Source organism: Lutjanus erythropterus, chromosome 21, assembly GCF_056507025.1.
Source record: "Lutjanus erythropterus isolate fLutEry1 chromosome 21, fLutEry1.hap2, whole genome shotgun sequence".
NCBI lineage: Eukaryota > Metazoa > Chordata > Actinopteri > Lutjaniformes > Lutjanidae > Lutjanus > Lutjanus erythropterus.
The window spans coordinates 17,238,391-17,259,683 of NC_139337.1; the positions used below are offsets into that span (position 1 = coordinate 17,238,391).

The 21,293-nt window shown below is 41.1% G+C and overlaps 1 protein-coding gene across 1 annotated transcript in view; it reads right to left on the bottom strand.

Annotated features, from left to right (window-relative positions):
* Nucleotides 1-2,559: 2,559 nt before the first annotated feature.
* Nucleotides 2,560-21,293, bottom strand: part of kcnb2b (potassium voltage-gated channel subfamily B member 2b) — a 114,696-nt gene continuing 95,962 nt past the window's right edge. Inside the window, exon 3 of the mRNA XM_084746962.1 lies at nucleotides 2,560-8,613. Within this exon, the coding sequence (XP_084603088.1) occupies nucleotides 6,640-8,613 (1,974 nt within the window). The 3' untranslated portion in view covers nucleotides 2,560-6,639. The remainder of the gene's footprint in view (nucleotides 8,614-21,293) is intronic.

Here is a 21,293-nt window from a genome sequence, read left to right on the forward strand (position 1 = left end):
TTGTAACTTTGTTTGGAAAAATGTAAACACAGGTTTATTTCATCTGATTTCAAGGAGAATGCCACTCGGTGCAGACAAAATAACTATATAGAAATAGCCTATCTTCTTGCTGCATGGTCTAATTTTATGTGGCTGAATGTGGAAAGATATTGTTAAAACTGCATTAAGACGTCTTTGTCTGTTCATCATCTCTTTTGTAAATGGATGGATCTGTAATTGTGAATGTTTTCTGAAAGTACTACTTCTTTACACTAAAAAAGTGAAAAATTGATGTTATTTATAGGTCATCACCGTCCTAGTCCACTTGAGACTGAATTAGATTGTATGTGGCAGATGAACTAAAATGAGTTTGACACCCCTGCTTTGGTGTAATAGATACTGTAATTATAATCTTCCTTCACACATTAGATGCAATAGATACTGTCATTCTAGCCCTGTGTAAAATAGTAAATACAGAGATAATAGGCCAACACATTTGTATAATGCATTATTAACCTCTTAACCTTTTTTTCAGGGTATATGGACCCTTCAGTTTTTTCATATTAAAAACGTATAAATGCCAAAAATGTCTCGCGTTGAGGTTTGGGACCGCTGTTTATGTTCAGTATCAGTGCTTGGCAGCAGTACACAACAGAGATGTGGAGATTCATTAATTACATCTAATGGAATGTAATACATTTCTCTCTAGTGATAAATTATTTATTGACCTGTCACGCCAGAATGCTGAGTTGTCTCCACTTTTGGATATGAAAAACAACTTTGCATACCTTCCTGCTACAAATGCATTTTCAATTTTAATCAGTGCTATGCATTTATAAACTCATATATTATGTAATGATCCTTAATATGCAAAAAAATGCATCTAGAAAATGCAGATGTGGTCTGCGAACAGCAGCCCAGCTGTAGAGGAGAAGACCAGACACACAAACACACGAGTTATATACACATTTATTTGTTATTCTGCATATGCTAATAGACGTAATGGGGAACAATGCTCTACAGAAATGTTGACATACATGTACCATAACAAAGTGTTCTGTGGTCACATAATTGTTTGGACTACTACATGCATACAAAGATGTTGCTTTGTACAGAAAACAGTCTGTAGCTCAGAGTGTGTCTAATGATCATGTTCTCCAAAGCTGAACAGAGACAAAAAAAAAAAAAAAAAATCCAAAAAGAAAAAAAATGTAAGAGGCAGAATACACAGAGAAATAAGAGGAAACAATGCTTTAGGGAGCAAGGTTCGGTAAGCACGCATGAGTGACACAGACAATACCCATTCTCTCAGAGAAAATAAAGACACATCCTTTCCACTCTGTACAGTATCACAGATGATAATGCCATTGTGAGACAGTAAGACAGAGCACAGTCCATTTGCTGTCAGCTCACAGAATTAATTTCAGTATCCACACAAACATCATTCCAAGGGAATATAGCTGATCAATCCAAATCCCTTGTTTCTCTACTCTACCTGTCAAAATGAAGGATTACTCGAGGCTAACACAGAGACATGGATACTACAAACAAGGGATGAAGGAAAAATTTAACGTACAGGTACAGAGAAAAAGAGGTTTAACAAGAAGGTTATTACCTAACCTTCCTTTACAAAGCGAAAAAAAAAAAAGACAAATGAAAACTCCAAACAACCACCACTGACATTTTACTTTGGAGAATACCAAAGACTTTCCAATGAGGGATCAATAATTTCACATGAAAGATAATTCCATGAGCTCTCCCATGAATCTCTGATTAAAATTATGGGGGTCAGGGGGGCATACAGTATGTACACAGACAAACGGAAACATGGAGCACAACTGATCACAGATGAAATGTAACCATTTTGGGAGGACCCCATTTCACCCGGCCTCCTAAAGGGACAGTCTGGAGTATTCAAAGAGGGGTTGCATCCATAGTCAGGGTATTACCCACAGCAGACTGGAGAAGCAGCGAGGAGTACCAGCACGGAAGCTAAACAATGTACTGCAGTGGACAGGGTCAGCAGCAAAACATATTTTAGCCACTTAAAGGAGTAATATGTAATTTATTTACTGTGCTAAATTATAAAGTGACCATGATATGTCATCGGAAATTAAGGAAACATGCTTAGTTGCTTCTCTGACAATAACGCTACAGCCAGTATGAAATTTCCATTCTGGATTTTGCTTGCCTGTTGCTGAATGTTCGCCAAATAAGTAAGCGTATGTTTATTAGTCATAAGGAATCATTAAGTATCTTTTAGAAGGAGAGGATGTTTATAACAGTTAAATTGAGCAATATGTGTATGCAGTCACCGAGCTCCAACTCCAGAGTGTGTACATTGTGTGTTTTACCTTGCTGTCAGACAGCCTTTCTGATGGGAACCTGCTCTTATAAAGGCCAAGTGTCACTTTCTCTTGCTCAACCAGACTCATTTAGCAAAAACAGTGCAGAATAGAGGAGTTACTCGCCTGCCGCCGTCTCGATCTGTTCGCAGTGGAGTTTGGTTGGTTTGAAGAGGGAGATATTTGGATTAAATAATGCTGTTTTCCCTTCTGAAAAGGCTGTCTGACAGCAAGGTAAAGCAGGTGGTTAGGTGGCTAAAATATGTTTTGTTGCTGACCCAGTCCACAGCAGTACATTGATTAGCTTCTAGTCTTTTACACCATGTTTAGACCGTGGGTATGAGCTTGCCATTGGATGTGTGTTTTGGACAGCATATTCGCCATTAGTGTTTTCCAGGAACTTCTAAGCTAGCAACCTACACACTGAAAAATGGCAAATTAGCACCTTGGTTGCTAATGGTAAGAACATAAACAAGCTAGCAGCTGCCAGGTGTTATTTTGCAGCAATATAGACATTTTAATATCAAGGCCCACCTCCCGCCGTGCAAATGTTCCACCAAAACATGCTTTGCCCGACACTTTTTTGCAGGAGCATCGTCGCCGCATCCTTGGCTAAGCGCTGCCCAAGATGGCTGTGATTGGTTTAGAGAAATACAAACAAGCCAGAGTACTTTGTGCTGTAGAGATCTGGCTATGCGAGACGACTTACGCTGGTACTCCTGCTGCACCCACAAACTGGGAGCATGCCGACTGCCACTCCAACAACTGTACTTCACGCAACCTCGCTTCAAATAATCCAAACTATCCCTTTAACTCTCAAAGCCTTCCCTTATCCTTATCCTTATCCTTTTCTTTTACTCATTGATCGCTGTTCCTGAGGGCATGCCATGAGGTTAGAGCCTCTGAAGCTGTAGGGATTGGAGCACTCAATGGCGTCAGCGTGGGAAATAATCAGATGTATCAGCTCAGTGACAGTAGGGATCTTTTCCTGCCTGTCTGCGGTCAGTTAGACTCTTCTATACTTCTCTTGTCTATTTCTCAGCTTTTACACCCTCAAACTTCTGTCCTTTCGTTTGTGCTCCTTCCTGTCTCACTGAAGACTGATGGGGGTGGACACTGAATGTGGTACACAGATTACCCAGGAGGAGGGAGAAATATTGCCGCTCCTTACTTGAGGAGCCAAGACATCAATGTGAATTTGACAACATCACCTTTCAAAAAAGTACAGAAGTTAACTAGTTGACATTAGCTGTTAAAGAAAAAACAGAGAATCTATCCAATCGGAACATCAGAGAGTTATAGAAAACCTGAGAGAACTCAATAACGTTACTTGTATCTATTACATAAAGACCTGATTTCTCCTATAAAATTAGAATTTTCTGTACAGTGCTATATGAACAAAGCAAAATGACTTGCTGCCTTCTCATAAACAGCAGTGTTATGAAAAGGCACGCATCATTTCAACCACCATATGGCAGGAAATTGTGGTCGTGCTCCATTTTGGTTTAGAAAAAATAGAATCATTCTCAACGTTAATTCACAAAAAACATAAAATCCTTTGTGTGTGGCCATTGAAATTAGATTATATTAATATCTTCCACAGATATTCGTTAGATTTTTTAAATGTAAATCCAACAGCAATATAAAAGGCCAAAAGCGGTCAAATTTGGATCCCTATCCCCACAGATAATCAAATTTGAGGTCCATTTATATCTAGCATTAACATGCTTGACAGCATATGCCAGCCATATTAATATGAAAACGCAAAAGTCAAATTCTCATTTGCATTGTTTGTGAGATTCTGGTAGTTGTAATACTGTTTTGCCTTATATTAAAGATATAACATTTGAAAAATACAAGTAATTTCTGCCTGTACACTTACAAATCCCATAGACAGAAAATAAAGTGCCACAATTCTTGGCCTGCATAGATTGCAGTATGCGGTATTGCACATTCCACACCTCTCTGTGAGAACATAAAACATAATAATAATAATAATAATAATAATAATAATAATAATGATAAGAAGAAGAAATAGAAAGAAAACAATAAAACAAACGACAAACAAAAGAATTCACCCACATACTTCCGGTCAGTACCATTCTGGTTTGTGTGGCTTTCACAAACACACTACTACTGTAGTACACTCAAGCCAAGTGTCATGCTGAAACAATAAACAAATATTCCAGCAATAAAATTGGAATCAAAGGCAACATACAACAGATATATTTTCAGTCAGTGTAAAACAAAAGCGAGAAAGAAGATGAGAGAGAGAGAGAGAGAGAAAAAAAAAAACTCCTTTGGGTTTAAGTTTGACTGAAAATAGTTTTGTTCACAAAAACACACAATAAATTACAGTCCAAGACACTACGGATATACAATAAAAAAAAAAAAAAAAAAAAAAAAGATGCCTTAAACTTATCAGCAGGATCGGATAAACTTGCAGTAGTATGGAACAAATGTCAACAACGACATCAGGACGCTGAGGATAGGATAATGAACACAATGCAGGTAAACAAACCATAAGAAAAACAAAAATAAAACCCCATAACTACTGTCAGAATACATGTTATTACCTTATATGTTACTATGTAGCTGAGATAGATGAGAGCTTGTCACTGTGCTTGATTTGGTCCATTGATATCACAAGGAATATTGTCTTTTTTTTGTGGTAATCTAACCCTTTTGAATCGCCAAAATATATAATTATAGTAAAGCATATATGTGTATTAATGACCAGATCTACTGTGCTGAATTAATAAATAGTCTTAACTCTGTTTTATGGAATCTCACTTACCTACTGTAGAGTTTTCTACAACCAATCTAGACCTACTTAAAGTATTTTCATATTTTATTCTTAAAACTACTTTTAGATGTATATATCTGAAGTCGGAGAGTAAATAAGATTTATTTTTGTGATTTGGATGGAATCAAAAGGCTGAACAAGGAATTCGCCATATTTACACAGCGGCCATTTTCCTCTGTCATCACTCAAGAGTGGGAAGCTCAGATGCTGGTGTCAAAGGATGATGTCAAACTGCTGTGTTCCAGGTTGGAAGTCGTAATCATACACATACGAATGCTATCAAATGGTTTTCATTTGACCATTTCACGATTGATCACGACAGAGTGGAGAGATGACTGATCGTGAAAATCCAGAGGGGCTAACGTTAGTATTAACCACCTACTAGCTAATGTTGCCATATGATAGTGTCACGTGATATGTTAGGAAAGACATAAATTAATTCTGAAATATCAACAGAGAATTAATTTATGCCTTTTCTACTGTACAGTGTAACACTATCAAATGGTAACGTTGGTTAGGAAGAAGTGGTTGAATGCCAGTGAACCAGTGCTACACCATCCTTTTCATAACTGCATTTGAACATCCAACCCTGAGTGTGATATCAGAGGAAAATGGTCTCCATGTGAATAAAATGTCTTAAACCTTGTCCTAACTTCTGAGACCGCGTGATAAATATTTTCAGTAGCGGTAGTATCTGATAGTTCCCAACCTTACTGGTTACATTTGGCAACTACAGGTGTATTTAGAGGAATCAAGGTGTTTTGTCTTTCTTGCCGAACGTCATTGATTCAAAGACTGAATATTGGATGCTCAACTGAAAGTTCAACAGTCGTTATGAAAACCAAAAGCAATAATGTCAACATTACAGTTTCATACACCATTTTTCACACGAAAAACATTACAGGGTCATCATGGGAACACTTTGCATTTCCACAAAAGGTAATGATATGTTGTTTTTATAAGTCGCTACGATGCAACACCCAGTCTGAGGGCTCTCGATTCAACCCCCCACCCCTCCCTTTTCACATTACAAATATTTGTACCTTCAGTGACAGTTTTCCTTTGCCATCCTGTGCATTGTCATTGCCTTAGATGTCCTAGTATTTACAGTGGAGCGCTTTCAGCAAACTAAGCACCGTAAAATATCTGTCTTTTTTTTAAATGCATGCTTTTTACAGATAAGTCCCTCTGTGCATTTCCTTCTTTTGCTAGAAAAAGGAGACTGTCATTATGTACATTGGGAGGACCAAAGTGTCTACATAGGTTGATGAATTCCCTCAAGAGCCTCCTTTTTGAGCCCACGCTTTGTTCCAAAGTCACTCTCAAATCTGCACGAAGCACTGCAGTTTCTTTTTCAGCAATACACAACAACACAAGTAAAAGGGACTTGTCATGCCATGCAAAAATATCTGTCACTACAACAGCACCCTTGTCTTTTCTTCCTGCCTCTCCCACACACCAGGCTGAGGTTGCAGTGGGTCTATTGTCTCTCCAGAGCTTCTCTCACAGTCACATGCTGGTTTCACAGGTCGGAGACAGGCTGCCGTCCCCAGGTATCAGGTGGATATCTGATGTAAACATGTGGTTCTCTACTTTGTGTCCACTTTGGTTGCTGTCAGCCTTGACCTCCTCACCTGCCACAACCCCACTTTGGGTGCAATTTTGTGCTGCTGTCTTGGGTGACAAGGGTGCGACTGCGGCACCTGCGACCTCCATCAAGTGCTTCTCCTCGTGGTTCTCTGTGGATTGATCCTCGTCGCCGGGTGGGGTGTCCACCACCAGCCTCTTAGGGGACAGTGGGCAGGTCTCCTCCTCTGTGATCGGGAGTAGCTCCTCTGAACTGGGGATGAGGGGCGACGTCTCTCCCTCGGGGGACTCGTCTTCCAGGATGCTGGAGCTGATGTCTCCAGGAGAGGTAGTGCTGGGCGGTGTTAGTGGGCCTTCAGTGGAGGTTTTGGTGAAGTTGACCTTCAGCCCCTTTATTTTCAGAGGGTTGTTCCCTCTCAGAGAGCTCTGGATGTTCTCCACAGCACTGTTGAAGCTCTCCCCTTCTTCTATGTGGAGCTCTGATCCATCACCTGGATTGATCGATTCGTAGAGGGGAGGAGAGCTGTGGTCATCACTCGCCCTCAGGTGGCCAAGATCCAGATATGGTGGTGCCCTGGGGTGTCTAATTTGACAGGGTGCAGCTTCTTCCTCACCTGAGTCTGAGCCTTGTTGCCTAAAGTCTGCCGAGCAGCTTGCTAAGTTATCTGGTGAGGAGGGTTGGACCTCCTTCATCTCCAGCTCCACTTCCTCTTTTAATGTAAATTCAGGGCTGTGAGATTTCCGAGGTGAGGCGGGCCCAGTCATCGTTGTGCTCAGAGTGCTCATGGAGCTTGTAGTGTTGAGGTTAGTGAAAGACTGTGACTTGGTCATCTGGTTGTACATCTCCTCCAGTTTCTGCGCATTAAGGTGCTGCGGGGACCTGTTTGTCCGCTGTGGACTTCCAGTGGTGGTGATGGTGATACGGTGAGGGGTGCTTTGCAGCAGAGACTCCGGGTTTCTTTTATCTGGTGATTTCAGGTTAGTTTCAGAGCTTGCGTGCCTGGTTGAGCTGCCCCAGCGGTTAGGCGACAGATGGTTGTCCAGGGAGGTTTTGTCCTCTCCTTTCTCCACCACAACATCCATCAGTTCCATACTGCGGGCAAAGGCATCTTTAAGGTTCATTGACACAATGCTGCCATTTCTCTTGGCTCTCTCCAGTGCCTCCCTCCTCTTGATGGCTTTCTCCTGCCTCTTCTGTTCCTTGTAGAACTCAGAGAAGTTGTTGACAATAATGGGAATAGGCAGGGCAATGACCAGCACTCCTGCAATGCAGCAGAGCCCACCCACAATCTTTCCGAGCAAAGTCTGTGGGTAAATGTCGCCATATCCCACTGTAGTCATCGTAATGGTCGCCCACCAGAATGAGGCAGGAATACTGGTGAATTTGGTGGCGTCTTCGTCTTTCTCAGCGAAGAACACCAAGCTGGAAAATATCATGATGCCCATGGCAAGAAATAAAATAAGCAGCCCCAGTTCATTGTAGCTCCTTCTCAAAGTAAACCCTAGAGACTGGAGGCCTGTGGAGTGCCTGGCCAACTTCAGGATTCTCAATATTCTCATGATCCTGAATATCTGCACCACACGGCGCACGTTCTGGAACTGCAGCACACTCTTGTTGGACTCCGTTAGGAAGATGGTGACATAATAGGGCAGGATGGCCAGCAAGTCAATGACATTCAGTGGGCCTTTGAAGAACTTCCACTTATTAGGAGAGGACAGGAAGCGAAGCAGGTACTCCATGGTGAACCAGGCAATGCACACAGCCTCCACGTGGGCCAGCTGGGGGTTATCATTAGCATTGCCGAACTCGTCAACGACCTGGAGCTCTGGTAAGGTGTTGAGAGACAGAGCGATGGTGGAGAGGACGATGAACAGGATCGAGATGATGGCTAGAATCTGAAAAGAGAGCACAGAGAGGAATAAAATATTAGAGGGAATCCAAGAAATGTATCCATGTTCATGTGGAAAATGACTTTCACTGTCATTATTAAAGGGATAGTTTGGATTATTTTAAGTGGGGTTGACTACCTATCACTAGTCAGTGTATTACCTACAGTAGGTGGCAATCAGTGGAGAAGCAGAGAGGGGCACCAGGATGGAAACTAATCAATAAACTGCTGTGAACAGGGTCAGAGGGTCTGACCCTGCTCACAGTAGTTCACTTCTTAGCTTCTGTGCTGGTGCCCCTCTCTGCTTCTCGTAACTGGGGGGTAATACACTGACTATCGATCAGCACCTCATATAGTTCCACTTTAAATAATCAGAATTATCCCATCAATAGACTGAAAAAGAGGATAAATATTCAGACTCGATATAAATACACATTATAAATGCATGAGTGATAAAATGTTCACTCAAGATATAGATCTTTGTCTCTGTCAGTCATCATGTTATGCCTCAGTTGTTTGTGATAGATACACTGAATAATCATTTGAGTTATAGGGACAGAAAAAGATGAATAAATCAAGGCTGAAAGATGTGGAGAATAAATGATATGACTCTAATGGAGTGTCTGTCTTTGCTTATAAGGCACTATGGGTGTGTTTCTGAATGAAAATGAGCCATCCTTATGCATATTGGATACATAAAGCACACCACAGAATTGTTTATAAGGACAAAGGACGGTAGCGTGGTAATATAAAATGACAAAAGAAGGTACAAAAGTGAGTGATTCAGTCTTGGAATGACTGCAGCATCGCAGGACAGATAATTAAATGAGGAGAAAATCTAAATAAAGGAAAATAACTAGGCCAGACATCTATTTCGGAAAGAGAGGAGTGTGTGTGTGTGTGTGTGTGTGGGATCCCATCTACAATAGATAAAAGCATAGAAGGATTTTGGCTCCACCTGTTGGCAACAGTCTAAAAGTCCCCCTACCTGTCTTGGAATATAATATATTGCTGTCAGCAACAAACGAAAGTAACTGCAAACTAGTTTTTGGAAACTACTGTTTGTTCTCAGGAAATCTAGAGTAAAACAAAAATAATGTTTTGATATCGTTCCCTGTACCTTCTGCTCAGTAAGGGGGTTGGTAAGAACATCCTGCATAATCCTTCGAGGTCAGCACAGCATGAGGCTGCGATCCAACTGCGCTTCTTTACCTTGACCAGGATTTATTGACCTCCATAGATTAAATCTTGCCAGTTCTGACTGAGGTTTGGTATATATAAATGACAGAGTGTGAGCAATAGATGGTGAATGTGAGAAGTACCTTTACCTTTTTTCTATAGCTCCTCTCCATACTTTATCTAATCCCTGCCTTGCACCAGAACTAGAGATATACCTCTGTACAGCACTGCTGGGATTAGCTGATGTCCTTTTTCTCAACCCACACAGGTGAAAAGTCTCTGTCCTGCACTCTACATTACTGCAGCATAACCTCAACAATCAACCAAAATCCAGCACATGGAAAAATTTGCATTCTTTTGTGTGAAGTCCTCTATGACCTGAGCAATATAAAACCTATTAAAATCTAATGAACAAAGATTGAAGAGTCTCAGTCAAGATAGGAAAACTAGGCACCCGGAATACTAATCACAGAGCGCATTAAGTTGCAGAACACACTGATTATCTTACATAAATTTACACAGTGGAGTCTGGAGACAGTCACTTCGTCTCCTGTGAGACTTCCCTGATTTAACAAATATCACGTATTAGTGAATATCATGCAGAGTTCAAGGATTTTCAAGTGTTCAGGGGCTGCTGACACTGCTCGAAAGATACTAACAAAAATTTAGAAAAAAATATTTTTAACCCTTTGAACTCTGCAATAGAGCTCGGTATTTCATCGGGTATCTGCAAATACCCCTAAAATCTATACAGTGTAATGTTTTGATAATTTCATCTATAACAGAAATATTTACCTGTGTTTGTATTTTTTCTCATTGTGATGTATTTTCTTGCTTATTTAAAATGCTTCATATCCCTGAAACGTTTTGTTCAAAAACAACATAATAATTGCTAAAAGTATTAGCAGTAGTAGTAACTTGTGTCATAACTAAAAAAAAGGCATATGATTTTTCATCACATTTCTAAAACATGCTGACCCAAACGTTTTCAAATGCAGAAACATGAGATATGTCCATTTTTATGAGCAGAGTGGAAAGGCGTTTTTAATAGTTTCATCTGCGGCAGACATATTTACCCAGTGCCTTCTCTTATTGTGATGTCATTTTCTAGATTATTTAAAATATATTGTTTCCTACCAAAATTAGCGTGTACATACACTTCTTATAACGCAACTAAACCCACTAAAAATAGGCATTAGACCGTACTTCAATTGCCAGTAGACAGGTTTGCTTTTCTATTGTGTTTCTGATGTGTGCTAGAAAACTGAAACTTATGTCTGTTCAGGAGAGCAGAGAGAAAGGAGTTTCAGCTCTCAGTACTTTTGTAGCTTCTAACTGAATCCCTGGGGTTTGAAGTTTAGTTTCTCACCTGTGTTGCAGCTTGTACTTTCAATGACAATGTGTGTGTTCGTGTTTTTTGTCCAGAGTAAAAGCAGCTATAGAGTTAAAGAAAGGAAATTCCTAGGAGTAAAAGAAAAAAAAAGGGATAGGGACAGAGAGCAAAAGAGAGACAAGGGGGTGTCATGGCTCAGCAAAGGAAGTGTTATCACTAAATGAATGCTGATGCTGATTAGGTTAAACCTATTAGCAGCTAAGTGAGGCAACCTGGGCCTGGTCTGGCACTGAGCTGAAAGCTGCAGATTGCTTCCGTACTCCTGGACTTTTTGGCAAGCTCATTTGAGGCTCACCCCCCCTGGTCCTCTGCTTTTGTCCCTGTTGCTGAACACCTTGGCACCAAGTCAGCTCGAACGGTAGAAGAGTAGATTAGAGCATGAGATAATGATTTTGCTCAGATTCCAGGCTTACTGACGTTCGCTTATGTTGCAGATTTTTTCAGATAAGTTCAAGAATATATATGATTTATGATAATACAAGAAAAGGTCACTCAATCTCATGAGGTCAGCTGTTCTTTATTTAGATTCACATTATCTGATGCAGCGGAGACAGTTCTTTTAAAACGACACAGCTGAATGGACGGACTCGTGGACAATGCACACAAACCAGCTCAAGTTCACAGACAGACAGAGAGAAAGTGATTAATGTTTTCACTGACCCACAGCCATGCGATCTCACCTTCCCACACTCCCATGCACCCCTCGCTCATGGACAGCAGCAAATGGCATTTGAGCGTGAGGATGAGCAATCTTGAGGTGGCTTGCATTAACCTACTGTAATTGAGTGGGAGTAGTTAAGAAGATCAATTACTTGGACTCAGTCTTCCTTGCCCCTGATTTGCATGCGTGGTGGCATTAAGTATAGCAACAAATGCCGCGAGTGGTTGGATTAAAAGACGGAAACGAGTGCAGCCAGGCCAGCTGACCTGGAGGTGACCCAGCAGAGGAAAGCGAATGGAGACAGGAAATGAAACAAGATATTTTCACTGTACTGGACACTTTGAAATCTCCGGAGCAGTTCTTTAAACAGGAGTTCAGAGAGGTAAAACGCCTGGGATTAAAATGTCATTAGTACCCTGATCATTTACTTAACTAATCAATGCTACCTGTGCCAAAGTCTGCCTCCATACACACCTAGAGTACTGTCTGAGATGATCAACTTAGAGGCAACAAGATTATTGCTTTTGTCCTCAAAGGGATAAAATGTATTTTAGCCACTTAAGAAAAGGTCCACCTAAAAAAAACTGTCAGTTTAACTGTATGCTATATTTAGAATGTTTTAATCACTTTATTCTGCCATCAGACAGCTTTTTCTGATGGAAAACCACCATTTTATAAGCCAGATATTGCTCTCTCCAAACCAAGCAAACTCCACAGGCAAAATTAGAAATTTTAGCACGCAGAACACAGGAGTTGTCGGTCTACTGCTGCCTTGATCTGTTTGTTTGTGTTAATGTGTGACTTCAGTATTTTAAAAAGATAATTCAGGTCAACCAAAGTCACACAATAACACAAACAATCAAACAGATCGATGTAGCCGTAGACCAGCAGTTCTGTGTTCGACAAGGTGAAATTACTGATTTCGCCTGTGGAGTTTGGTTGGTCTGGAGAAAGCAATTTTTAGTTTATATAACTGCAGTTTTCTGCCAGAAAAGACTGTCAGACAGCAAAGCAAAGTGGTGAAAATATTTTAAATATAGTGTACACTTAAACTAATATTGATTTTATCAGGTGGGCCTTTTGTTAAGTGGCTAAAATACCATTTGTTCCCGAACCTGTCCACAGCAGCACATTGCTTTCTGTTTCTTCAAACCAGGGGTGTGCCTGCTGTGGGTAATACTCTGACTATTGATAAGTACCTCATACAGCCCTACTTCAAATAATCCAAACTGTCCCTTCAAGCCCTTTCTTTCACCCTTTTGTCTATTTTGATCTTTCCGTCTCCCTGTGCCCATTCCTGTGACCTCAGGTTGCCACAGTCAGGTCATGGTCAGGATAGTCATGAGACCTGATTGGCTTAGACGGAGGATAATGACTTCAGATGATTAGGTGACGTGTGACGTGCTTCAGCTGCGCGTGGCAATCCCTCCACCATTTCTGTGCAAAGAGTGCTAAAGCATGACTGTGCTGGAAAGAAACCTGCTTACTTTGAGTTTTACAATTGAGATGTGAGACAGATGGTGGGAGAGAATTATTGGATGTCACATGGCTTTTTATTTTTATACAATACTCTGAGGATTTCCCCACCGGATACTTTGGTCTTTACTCCTGAGAACATTATAAAACACATCATGAAAAAACAAATCACTTGATGAATGTCCTCACAAAAACAAAAACCAGCTGGCTCGATTCCTCAAGGGAGGGCTTAAAATACAGTGCCAGCGACGGTGTAGGCAGCAGTTTAGGAGAATATCTCTTGTGCGTCAAGGGAGCGTGAATGCGCTTAAGCCACTGACACCCACCATCACAATTTTAATTCCACTACTCCTTTGAGGTGGTATTAGATCCTCCGGGAGCGGGACGAGTCAAGTTGATCCAGAGGAGGAAACAGGCAGGAGACACTGAGTTAAGAGCTCTCTTGAGCCTCTCCTCTGAGCCTCTCTCGATTTCCATCTTCAGTCACCTGTCATCTCAACCACTACTCTTGAAATTGCAAGAATCACCTTTCCCCATCCACTTTCAGGTCCCACAGGAAGCAGTCAATAGGCTCACTAACTCCTCTCTAAATGTCCTGTCATCAGTGACAGCCCTGTGGTCGCACAGTTACACCCTACTTCACCCCCCTCTCCCTGCTTCCCCATCATTCCTTAGTTCCAGGGAGGGAAGATGCTGCTGGGAAGAAAAATAACCCGCGCCATACCAGCGGCCCATCTGCCAGCTTCAGGGGAGGCTATCGATTGTGTACACATCACATTATGGACACTGAGCCAAGCCCAGTGAGCCCCTATTGATCTCCTTGCTCAGAGCTCTTATGGACCATGATCCACCTCTGAGGTCCCCGCTGACCCTCCCTCCCCCCGCCTGTGTCATCAATTTGTGCCGGACAAATTGAGCCATTCCTCAGGTATGATAATTTTTTGCTGCGGAATCAATCCAGGCGATTATGGCTATGGTAATGTGGATTGATCCTGGGACTTGTGCGCTATTTCATCTTTTGAGACTGTATCTCTTCCAGTGTGATGACCCTGTCAAAGCATGCGCGGGTGTCAAATGGATACACAGCCTTGTCAGGGTTCCCACTCTTTTTTTAGAGATCTTTTTTTTCAGTGGGGATCTAGCTAGTATGACAGGCAGGGATTGTGCCATTCATTAACTTGCAGATTGCACACATAATCTACACTGTAGAAAACATTATTACAGTTTTCTAAAAATTTTCTACAGATTCTAAAAAAACAGAAACGATGCTTCAAAACTCAGAATGTTATTGAGCACATTGCCAGTTATTGTTTGTAATATGTATTTGAACTCTTGGTGATGGAAAAAAAATCTTGAATGTAAAGGTTGTAAATATATTTCTTAATTTTAGGTTGTTTTAATATATTCTGCGTGCTTATTTGTATCACCGGAACATCTTTATTCTTATGAATTACAGTAACCATTGTTGCCTCAACACCAATAAACACAAACAGTGGCCTTTAATTTCACCTGCTGACAAATCTACACTTAACTTTACATACCATAATGTCCTAAAACAATTTACATATTTCACCATTTTCTGAACAACTATTAATCAATTGGCTGAGAAAATAATTGGCCAATTAATCGACTATGAAAATATTAATAATCGCAGCCCTACTTCCAACTTGAAGGTGCCATAATATGACGTAACTTGGCGGTATGTTAACAGTTTCCACAACAACACAGCTTAGCAGCCTATTCAAAATGTCCTCATCAATAAACTACCATTTGAACACTGATATGATCCTACACATAACTTTGCCCTTTCAAATAACAATGTTATCCATTTTGGGTAGCTCTGACAGATAGCTGATAGTTCATTCTCAGCTGAAGGAATAAGACAATATTACAGGACAAGACATTTCAGTTCTTACTTTTCTCTCATTTTCCATGTGTTTTCCACGACTGGAAAATTTGTCAACTGCTTTCCAGGTTTTTCAGGTTTTCTAGGATGTGTGAGAACCCTGCTTGTGCATACATTAAAATAAATCATAATTTGTTACCGTTCTAAGTTCACATGTGCCAGTGGGCAATTTCACTTCATTACTCAGATCAATGGGTCCATATGCTTGAAATAGTTTTAGGAGGACCCAAGTGGCAAGGTTTGACTCCTAAATGTGCACAAATTCAGTTACTGCGCCATTACCAACTATTAATGATGGCACTGAGCAAATATGGCATTGTTAAGGAACCTGGCGCACATACTTAAAGAGAGATTTATAAAGCATGGATAGTGAGGGTACGACTTGAATACATGCACCCTTGGAGAGATTCAACATTAATCAACAAAGAAGGAGCGACATCTTCCCTCCCTCTCTGTCAGGATTCTGCTGCTTAAGTGCCTTTTCTGTGGCTAGTTTCCAACGAGTTCACAGCGAGAGAAAAACCAGAGAGGGGAATGTGATATTTGGTGGCCATCCACTGTTTTGTCCCACAGCTCCTCCACGGTTCAGAGAGGGTTTGGAGGAGAGCCACAGTCATTACGAGTTGGACAAATTCAAGTGAATTCCTTAAAACTGGCAGAATATGTGAAATATGTCCCAATATTTTTTAACAACTTTGCAACAAAAATCACATAAAAAGACACCACTCCAGTGTCCATCTGGCTAACTATTTTTGGCAGCTCCAGTGGGAGTTCAGTACATAAGAATGAAGGCTTATTATTAAAAGAAAAACTATTGAGCTCTTCATATAGCTTTGACAGCCCTCAGTGCGGTCAATAATTGCAGTGGATATAACCCATTTGTCTTGGCATAACGCAGCATCACCATACTGTGTCACCTACAATTTAATTTGTCATCAGTCAGCTCGATTATATTATGTGCCCCTCTGTGCTTGGCGACCTTTAAAAGCAGCATTAGAATGAGGCAATTAAAGTCGCAATTTCAGGGTGAATCTCAGTGAGGTGCTTTACAATCAGTAGATGAGACAAATTTTGCTTAGAAAGAATTTCTCTTTTTCATTTGTTCTGACGCAACACCAATACTACAGCACCAATAATACACCAATAATAGAGGTACTGAACTCTCTCTCGCTTTCATATCGTCCTCGCTGGAGGCACGCAGCAGGGTGGGTTTCAGCCAACATCATATACTGAAGGTGTGAAAAAAAACTGGTTTACAATATTTGAGAGAAATCAATAACCAGTTCTCATCAGCTCTCAGCATTTGCTCCTCATGCTTGAGTTAATTTTCAGCTGTGATATTTCAGGAGAGAAACCAGAGGATGACACAATAAATAAATAAATAAATAAAACTAGAATTGCACCCGTATGCTGCCATCAGTCAAGCTGCAGTTTATGACTGTTTAGACTTAGATAACAAGTGTAGGGAAGATTTTGAAGGAATTACATAAAAGGCAAAAAGTTAATTTCCCTGCAAAACTGAAATTCTTACTATATTGACATGTATGTCTGTAGAGAGCTGAATATTAAGAAATTGACCTTTAACCTTTTGGATAAAATCCTGATCAGGCATCATTATTATCCCTGAGTCCAAGTGGACATTTGCGCCAAATTTGAAGACATGCTATCACGATTATTTTTAGGGGGTTTTGCCTTTATTTGGATAGGGACAGCTGAAAATATGACAGCTCTACCAACAGAACTACAGGGGCACCCCGACATGCTACTAAGGCGTTCTTGACATCTTGCAATCACAAGAAAGAGACAGACATGAGGTCACAGTCACTTTGACCCATGATCACAAAAATCTAATCAGCTCATCTTTGACTCCAAGTGGACATTTGTGCCAAGTTTGATAAAGGTCTGTCAAGGAGTTCTTGAAATATTGCATTCACAAGAATGGAAGAGACAAATGGACAACCAATACCTCCAGCCACAGCTGTCGGCATAAAAATAAAATTTTGAATAACTCTTCTAAATAATTGAGTAATGTCCCTCCACTATGCACACATTCTTCTACTGTTCCTACTGGTGGAGCGTATTCCCTATGTGCTTACTGTACTATGCTTCCTTTGAACTCTACAGCAACTTCATTGTCCCCTTTTCTACCCATTCTTGTAAACACATTGTTCATGTGCTTCTCACTCTCCACCTCAAAGCCCTTTCACTTCCTCTCCAGGCTTTATTTATATACCGAAGTGATATTTGTTTGTGTTGTGTTACTTTCTTTTTTTGTAGAACCAGGGAGGAAAGTGGGCTAGTATGAAATATTTATAGAGTGTGTTCGTCCGTCGGGCCGGTAGTGGCACAAACACGCCTCCACAGATCAGGCAACATGGACGTGTGTGTCAGCTTGTGGTGCTCCTTTACAGTGACACGACCATGATCAGTAGATTGAAATATCATACACACTGTACTGACAATTCCCTGTTCGGTGTTTGTCCAAATGATGTCCCTTTAAGAATATTGCTAATTTACTGTAACAATAACAGTGGGAGGGGAAAGTGCCAGTGTATGAGTCCCTATGAGTCTTCAGAGTTGGCAAACAGCATAGAGAAGAATCTGACTTCTTTTGTGATGCTGCAGTCTGTGCTGTGGTGGTACGGAGGAGACAGCAAACCAGAAGTTTGTTTTTTTTTTAAGGGAGAAGAATGATGCTGGTAGAAAGTGCAGACTACCTGCAACTTTGAGACAAAAAAGGAATTTTCCAAACTTGTAGTCACATGGGACTTAACTAAATACGAACAGGAAAATCAATGCAATACACACTTTGTCCATCTTTGCTTTCTGCCCTGTCAGTTACACACAAACTGAATGTTGAAAAGTCCAACGTTATTGCACCTTACGTTAAAGCAAATAAACACAGCCTACTGTTTTTCTTATGATTTTCTCTCGTGATTTTGTGTTAGTGATCTATGCTGCACAACCTAAAGGTGAAAAAATACTAAAATTATCCAGTCAGATAAAATGATCCATCTCCATTAATGATTAAACAGGAAGGCCAATTATGAATGTGTGACATCCAGCAATGCTAACCAGTGTAGCTTTTTTTTAGGCCACAATGCATCACAGCACAGCAGCACTCGGGTAAACTTAAACATAATATGAACGAGCCGCCACACAATGAATTTACAGTCGCATTTGCAACAGCAGGGCTACAAATGTTGATCATGACATCACAAGCCACCCAAACCCTTTCTGGACTTAACCTTGAGTGAAATTATACAACTCTCCTTTTCAATCAAGTGTATTGATGAATTTATTTAAAGCTCTGATAGGATCCTTGAGCCATCCGCTGACTGAAATAGATACCTAATGCCTGGTCCACCCTACCGTATATCCTGTAACATAACCGTCTTGCTCTGATATCAGATTTCTAAACCCGGTGGTCTTCAGGAGAGATATGATTGCAGTTCAACAATAATTCTTCAGTAGATTAAAAAAAGATTTCCCACAGTGCGTCGATGCTATTTCCATGGACAACTCAGCAGTTTTGTGAATTAAGTGTTGGATGTAGAAGTGGCTCCTGCTGAGACCAAGCCTCCCAGGAAGGGCAGCGAGGAAAGTCATGCATGCTGCGCCACAAAGCGTTTAATACAAAGAATAAACTGAGATTTAGGACAACGTCTTGATAAGTCTTAGTGAGATCGTCACTTTGAGCTCTTTGTTTCACTTTTGGCAAACTTCTAATCGCTTTGTCGCTTTCTTTATCTGTCTCTTTCTGTCCATTCTCTGTAATCTGTCCATCACTATTGCCCTCTTCGCCACCTTGCAGCCAATCACTGCCTGTGACTTTCACAACATAAATGTCAGGAAAAAAACAATGAGTGAAGGGGGAGAGACTGGCTTGGCGTTGCAGGGGAACAGGCTGTACTTACTGTGAGGCAAAGCTGTATTTTCTCTTACACCATCTTGGAATTACAAAGATATGGGAGCACAATTCATTAATGAAATAAAGCTAATTTATAAGTTTAAAACCCACAGCAATAAACAAAAGATACCACTCCTAGCAGGGGAAAATCCAATAAAACTAATTCTTGTAGCAGTAAAATATATAAGAACATGCCGTAAGCTATGAGACAGCCTTGTTTCTATTCCTTTGTCTTCTGTGAACATTACTTTGTTGCTGTGTAATTGCTTTGGTGATGTCTTACCGTGACAATAAATCTTTCTGATGATGATCTATATATATTTATATATATTTACATTAGAAACTAATTTAAACAATGTCCTTCCTCCACGTCCTTTCCTTGCCAGGAGCAATGGAGGTGGACATGGAAAAAAGAAAGTGCGCATGGACGTTTGTTTGGGTGCGTGCACTGCATGGTGCGTGTGCATGCGTTTCTGCATGTGTGTGCGCTTCTGTGGAGAACAAGCCTTCGGCCTTTATGCCGTGACAACATTATTAACCTACATGCCTCCGACTTGCCCCCCCGAGAGAAGAGAACAGCAGGCAGACCAGAGATACAGCCAGTACCCTCCACAGCACTCACTAATGCACATGTACATGCACATGAGGGCATATAATACAGAAGCTAATTATACACCTAAACACATGCTCATTGCACAATGTCTGCATGTGCTTGAGATGAATCTTTTAAAAGGGAACAAAAGCCAAAGGACAATAACGTAATTGCAATAGATAACTTTCTTATGTGTCGAGTCATTTGCAGCCGAGCAGCTCTGTGTTCCCTCAGGGGTGTGTGCCATCATGTGTGACAGTGAGAGAGCACCATTCAACAGGGCTATAGTGTAATTACCGCTAAGTGTGCTAGTCCCTGCGCCTCAGCAGCGATCACTGCGTTAATCACCCGGCCAAGGCCCCCATAATCAACACTTCCTCAAGCCACAGACCAGAGAGAAGGAAGGAGAAATAAACACGCAGCCCAAGACCCTGTTACTAACAGTTAATATTCATGATGCTCTGAGTGCTGCAAATAACTCAGCGCCCGCCTGTATGTATGGAGATAACAACACGGGAAGGATCTCTTACATGCACCCTGCTCCCCTCTACCCTCGAGTCTCCAGATAACATCATTCATCTGAGCTTGGAGGCTGAGGGAGGATGGAAAGGTGGCGTAGTACACTTTTAGAAATAAGGCTTTCAAAAGGGTTCTGCTTGGTGGACTGAGGTTCTACCCAGAACCTTTTGCTTCTGTAGAACCATTTTCTGAAGAAAGGGTTCTTTGAAAGAGTAAGGGTTCCATTTTCATCCAAAGAGCTATTTTTTGGAAGGACAGGAAACATGTTTTCCTCAGTTTAAACTGTGCTAATTTAAATATACCCCCTCCCCCCTACCCCTTGGGTGGTTTTTGCATGAAACCCTTGGTCTATAAAAGGGTTCTCTGTAGAGCCTTTTGGGTGAGTTCATGAAAGTTAAAAGGGTCATCTTGGTTCTAGATGAAACCCTTGGAATATAAAAGGGTTCTCAGTAGAACCTTTATGTAGGTTTTACATATAAACCTTGGAATATAAAAGGCTTAGCCGAAGAACCTTAGATGGTTCTAATTAGCACTTTTATTTCAAAGAGTGTAGCAGTGTGTGTGTGTGTGTTTGTGTGCGGTGCTTTCCAGAAATTTACTCAGAATAAGAATTACTCTCCCGTCACCTCTCCTGGGCATTTTCCTTCACAGATAAGACCGGGAAAACCTCACAGGAAAAACTCTCCTCTGCACCTCCTACACACACACACACAGAAACAAACACACCAGTGCATACAGCAGAAACGCTCCTGTGCTCCCACAATTCTTTTCCTCTCTTTCCTAAACACACACTGTCACATTCAGCTGCACTCAGCAGGCTCCTATAGCTCTCGGCGCTGCACCCTCACATGAAAATGAGAATTCCCCTCCCCTCTCCTCCCGTACCTCTATCTGTTATCCTCAATGACTACGCGTCACCTTGCTGTCTGAGTCAAACTCCGTAACCATGGAGATGTCTCCCAGCACTACTCGCGCAAGCTGAGTGGAAAGCTGCTTCTGTGACTTAAACATTGTTTTTTCCTGTGATGCAGAAGCCTTTACCATTCAGCTG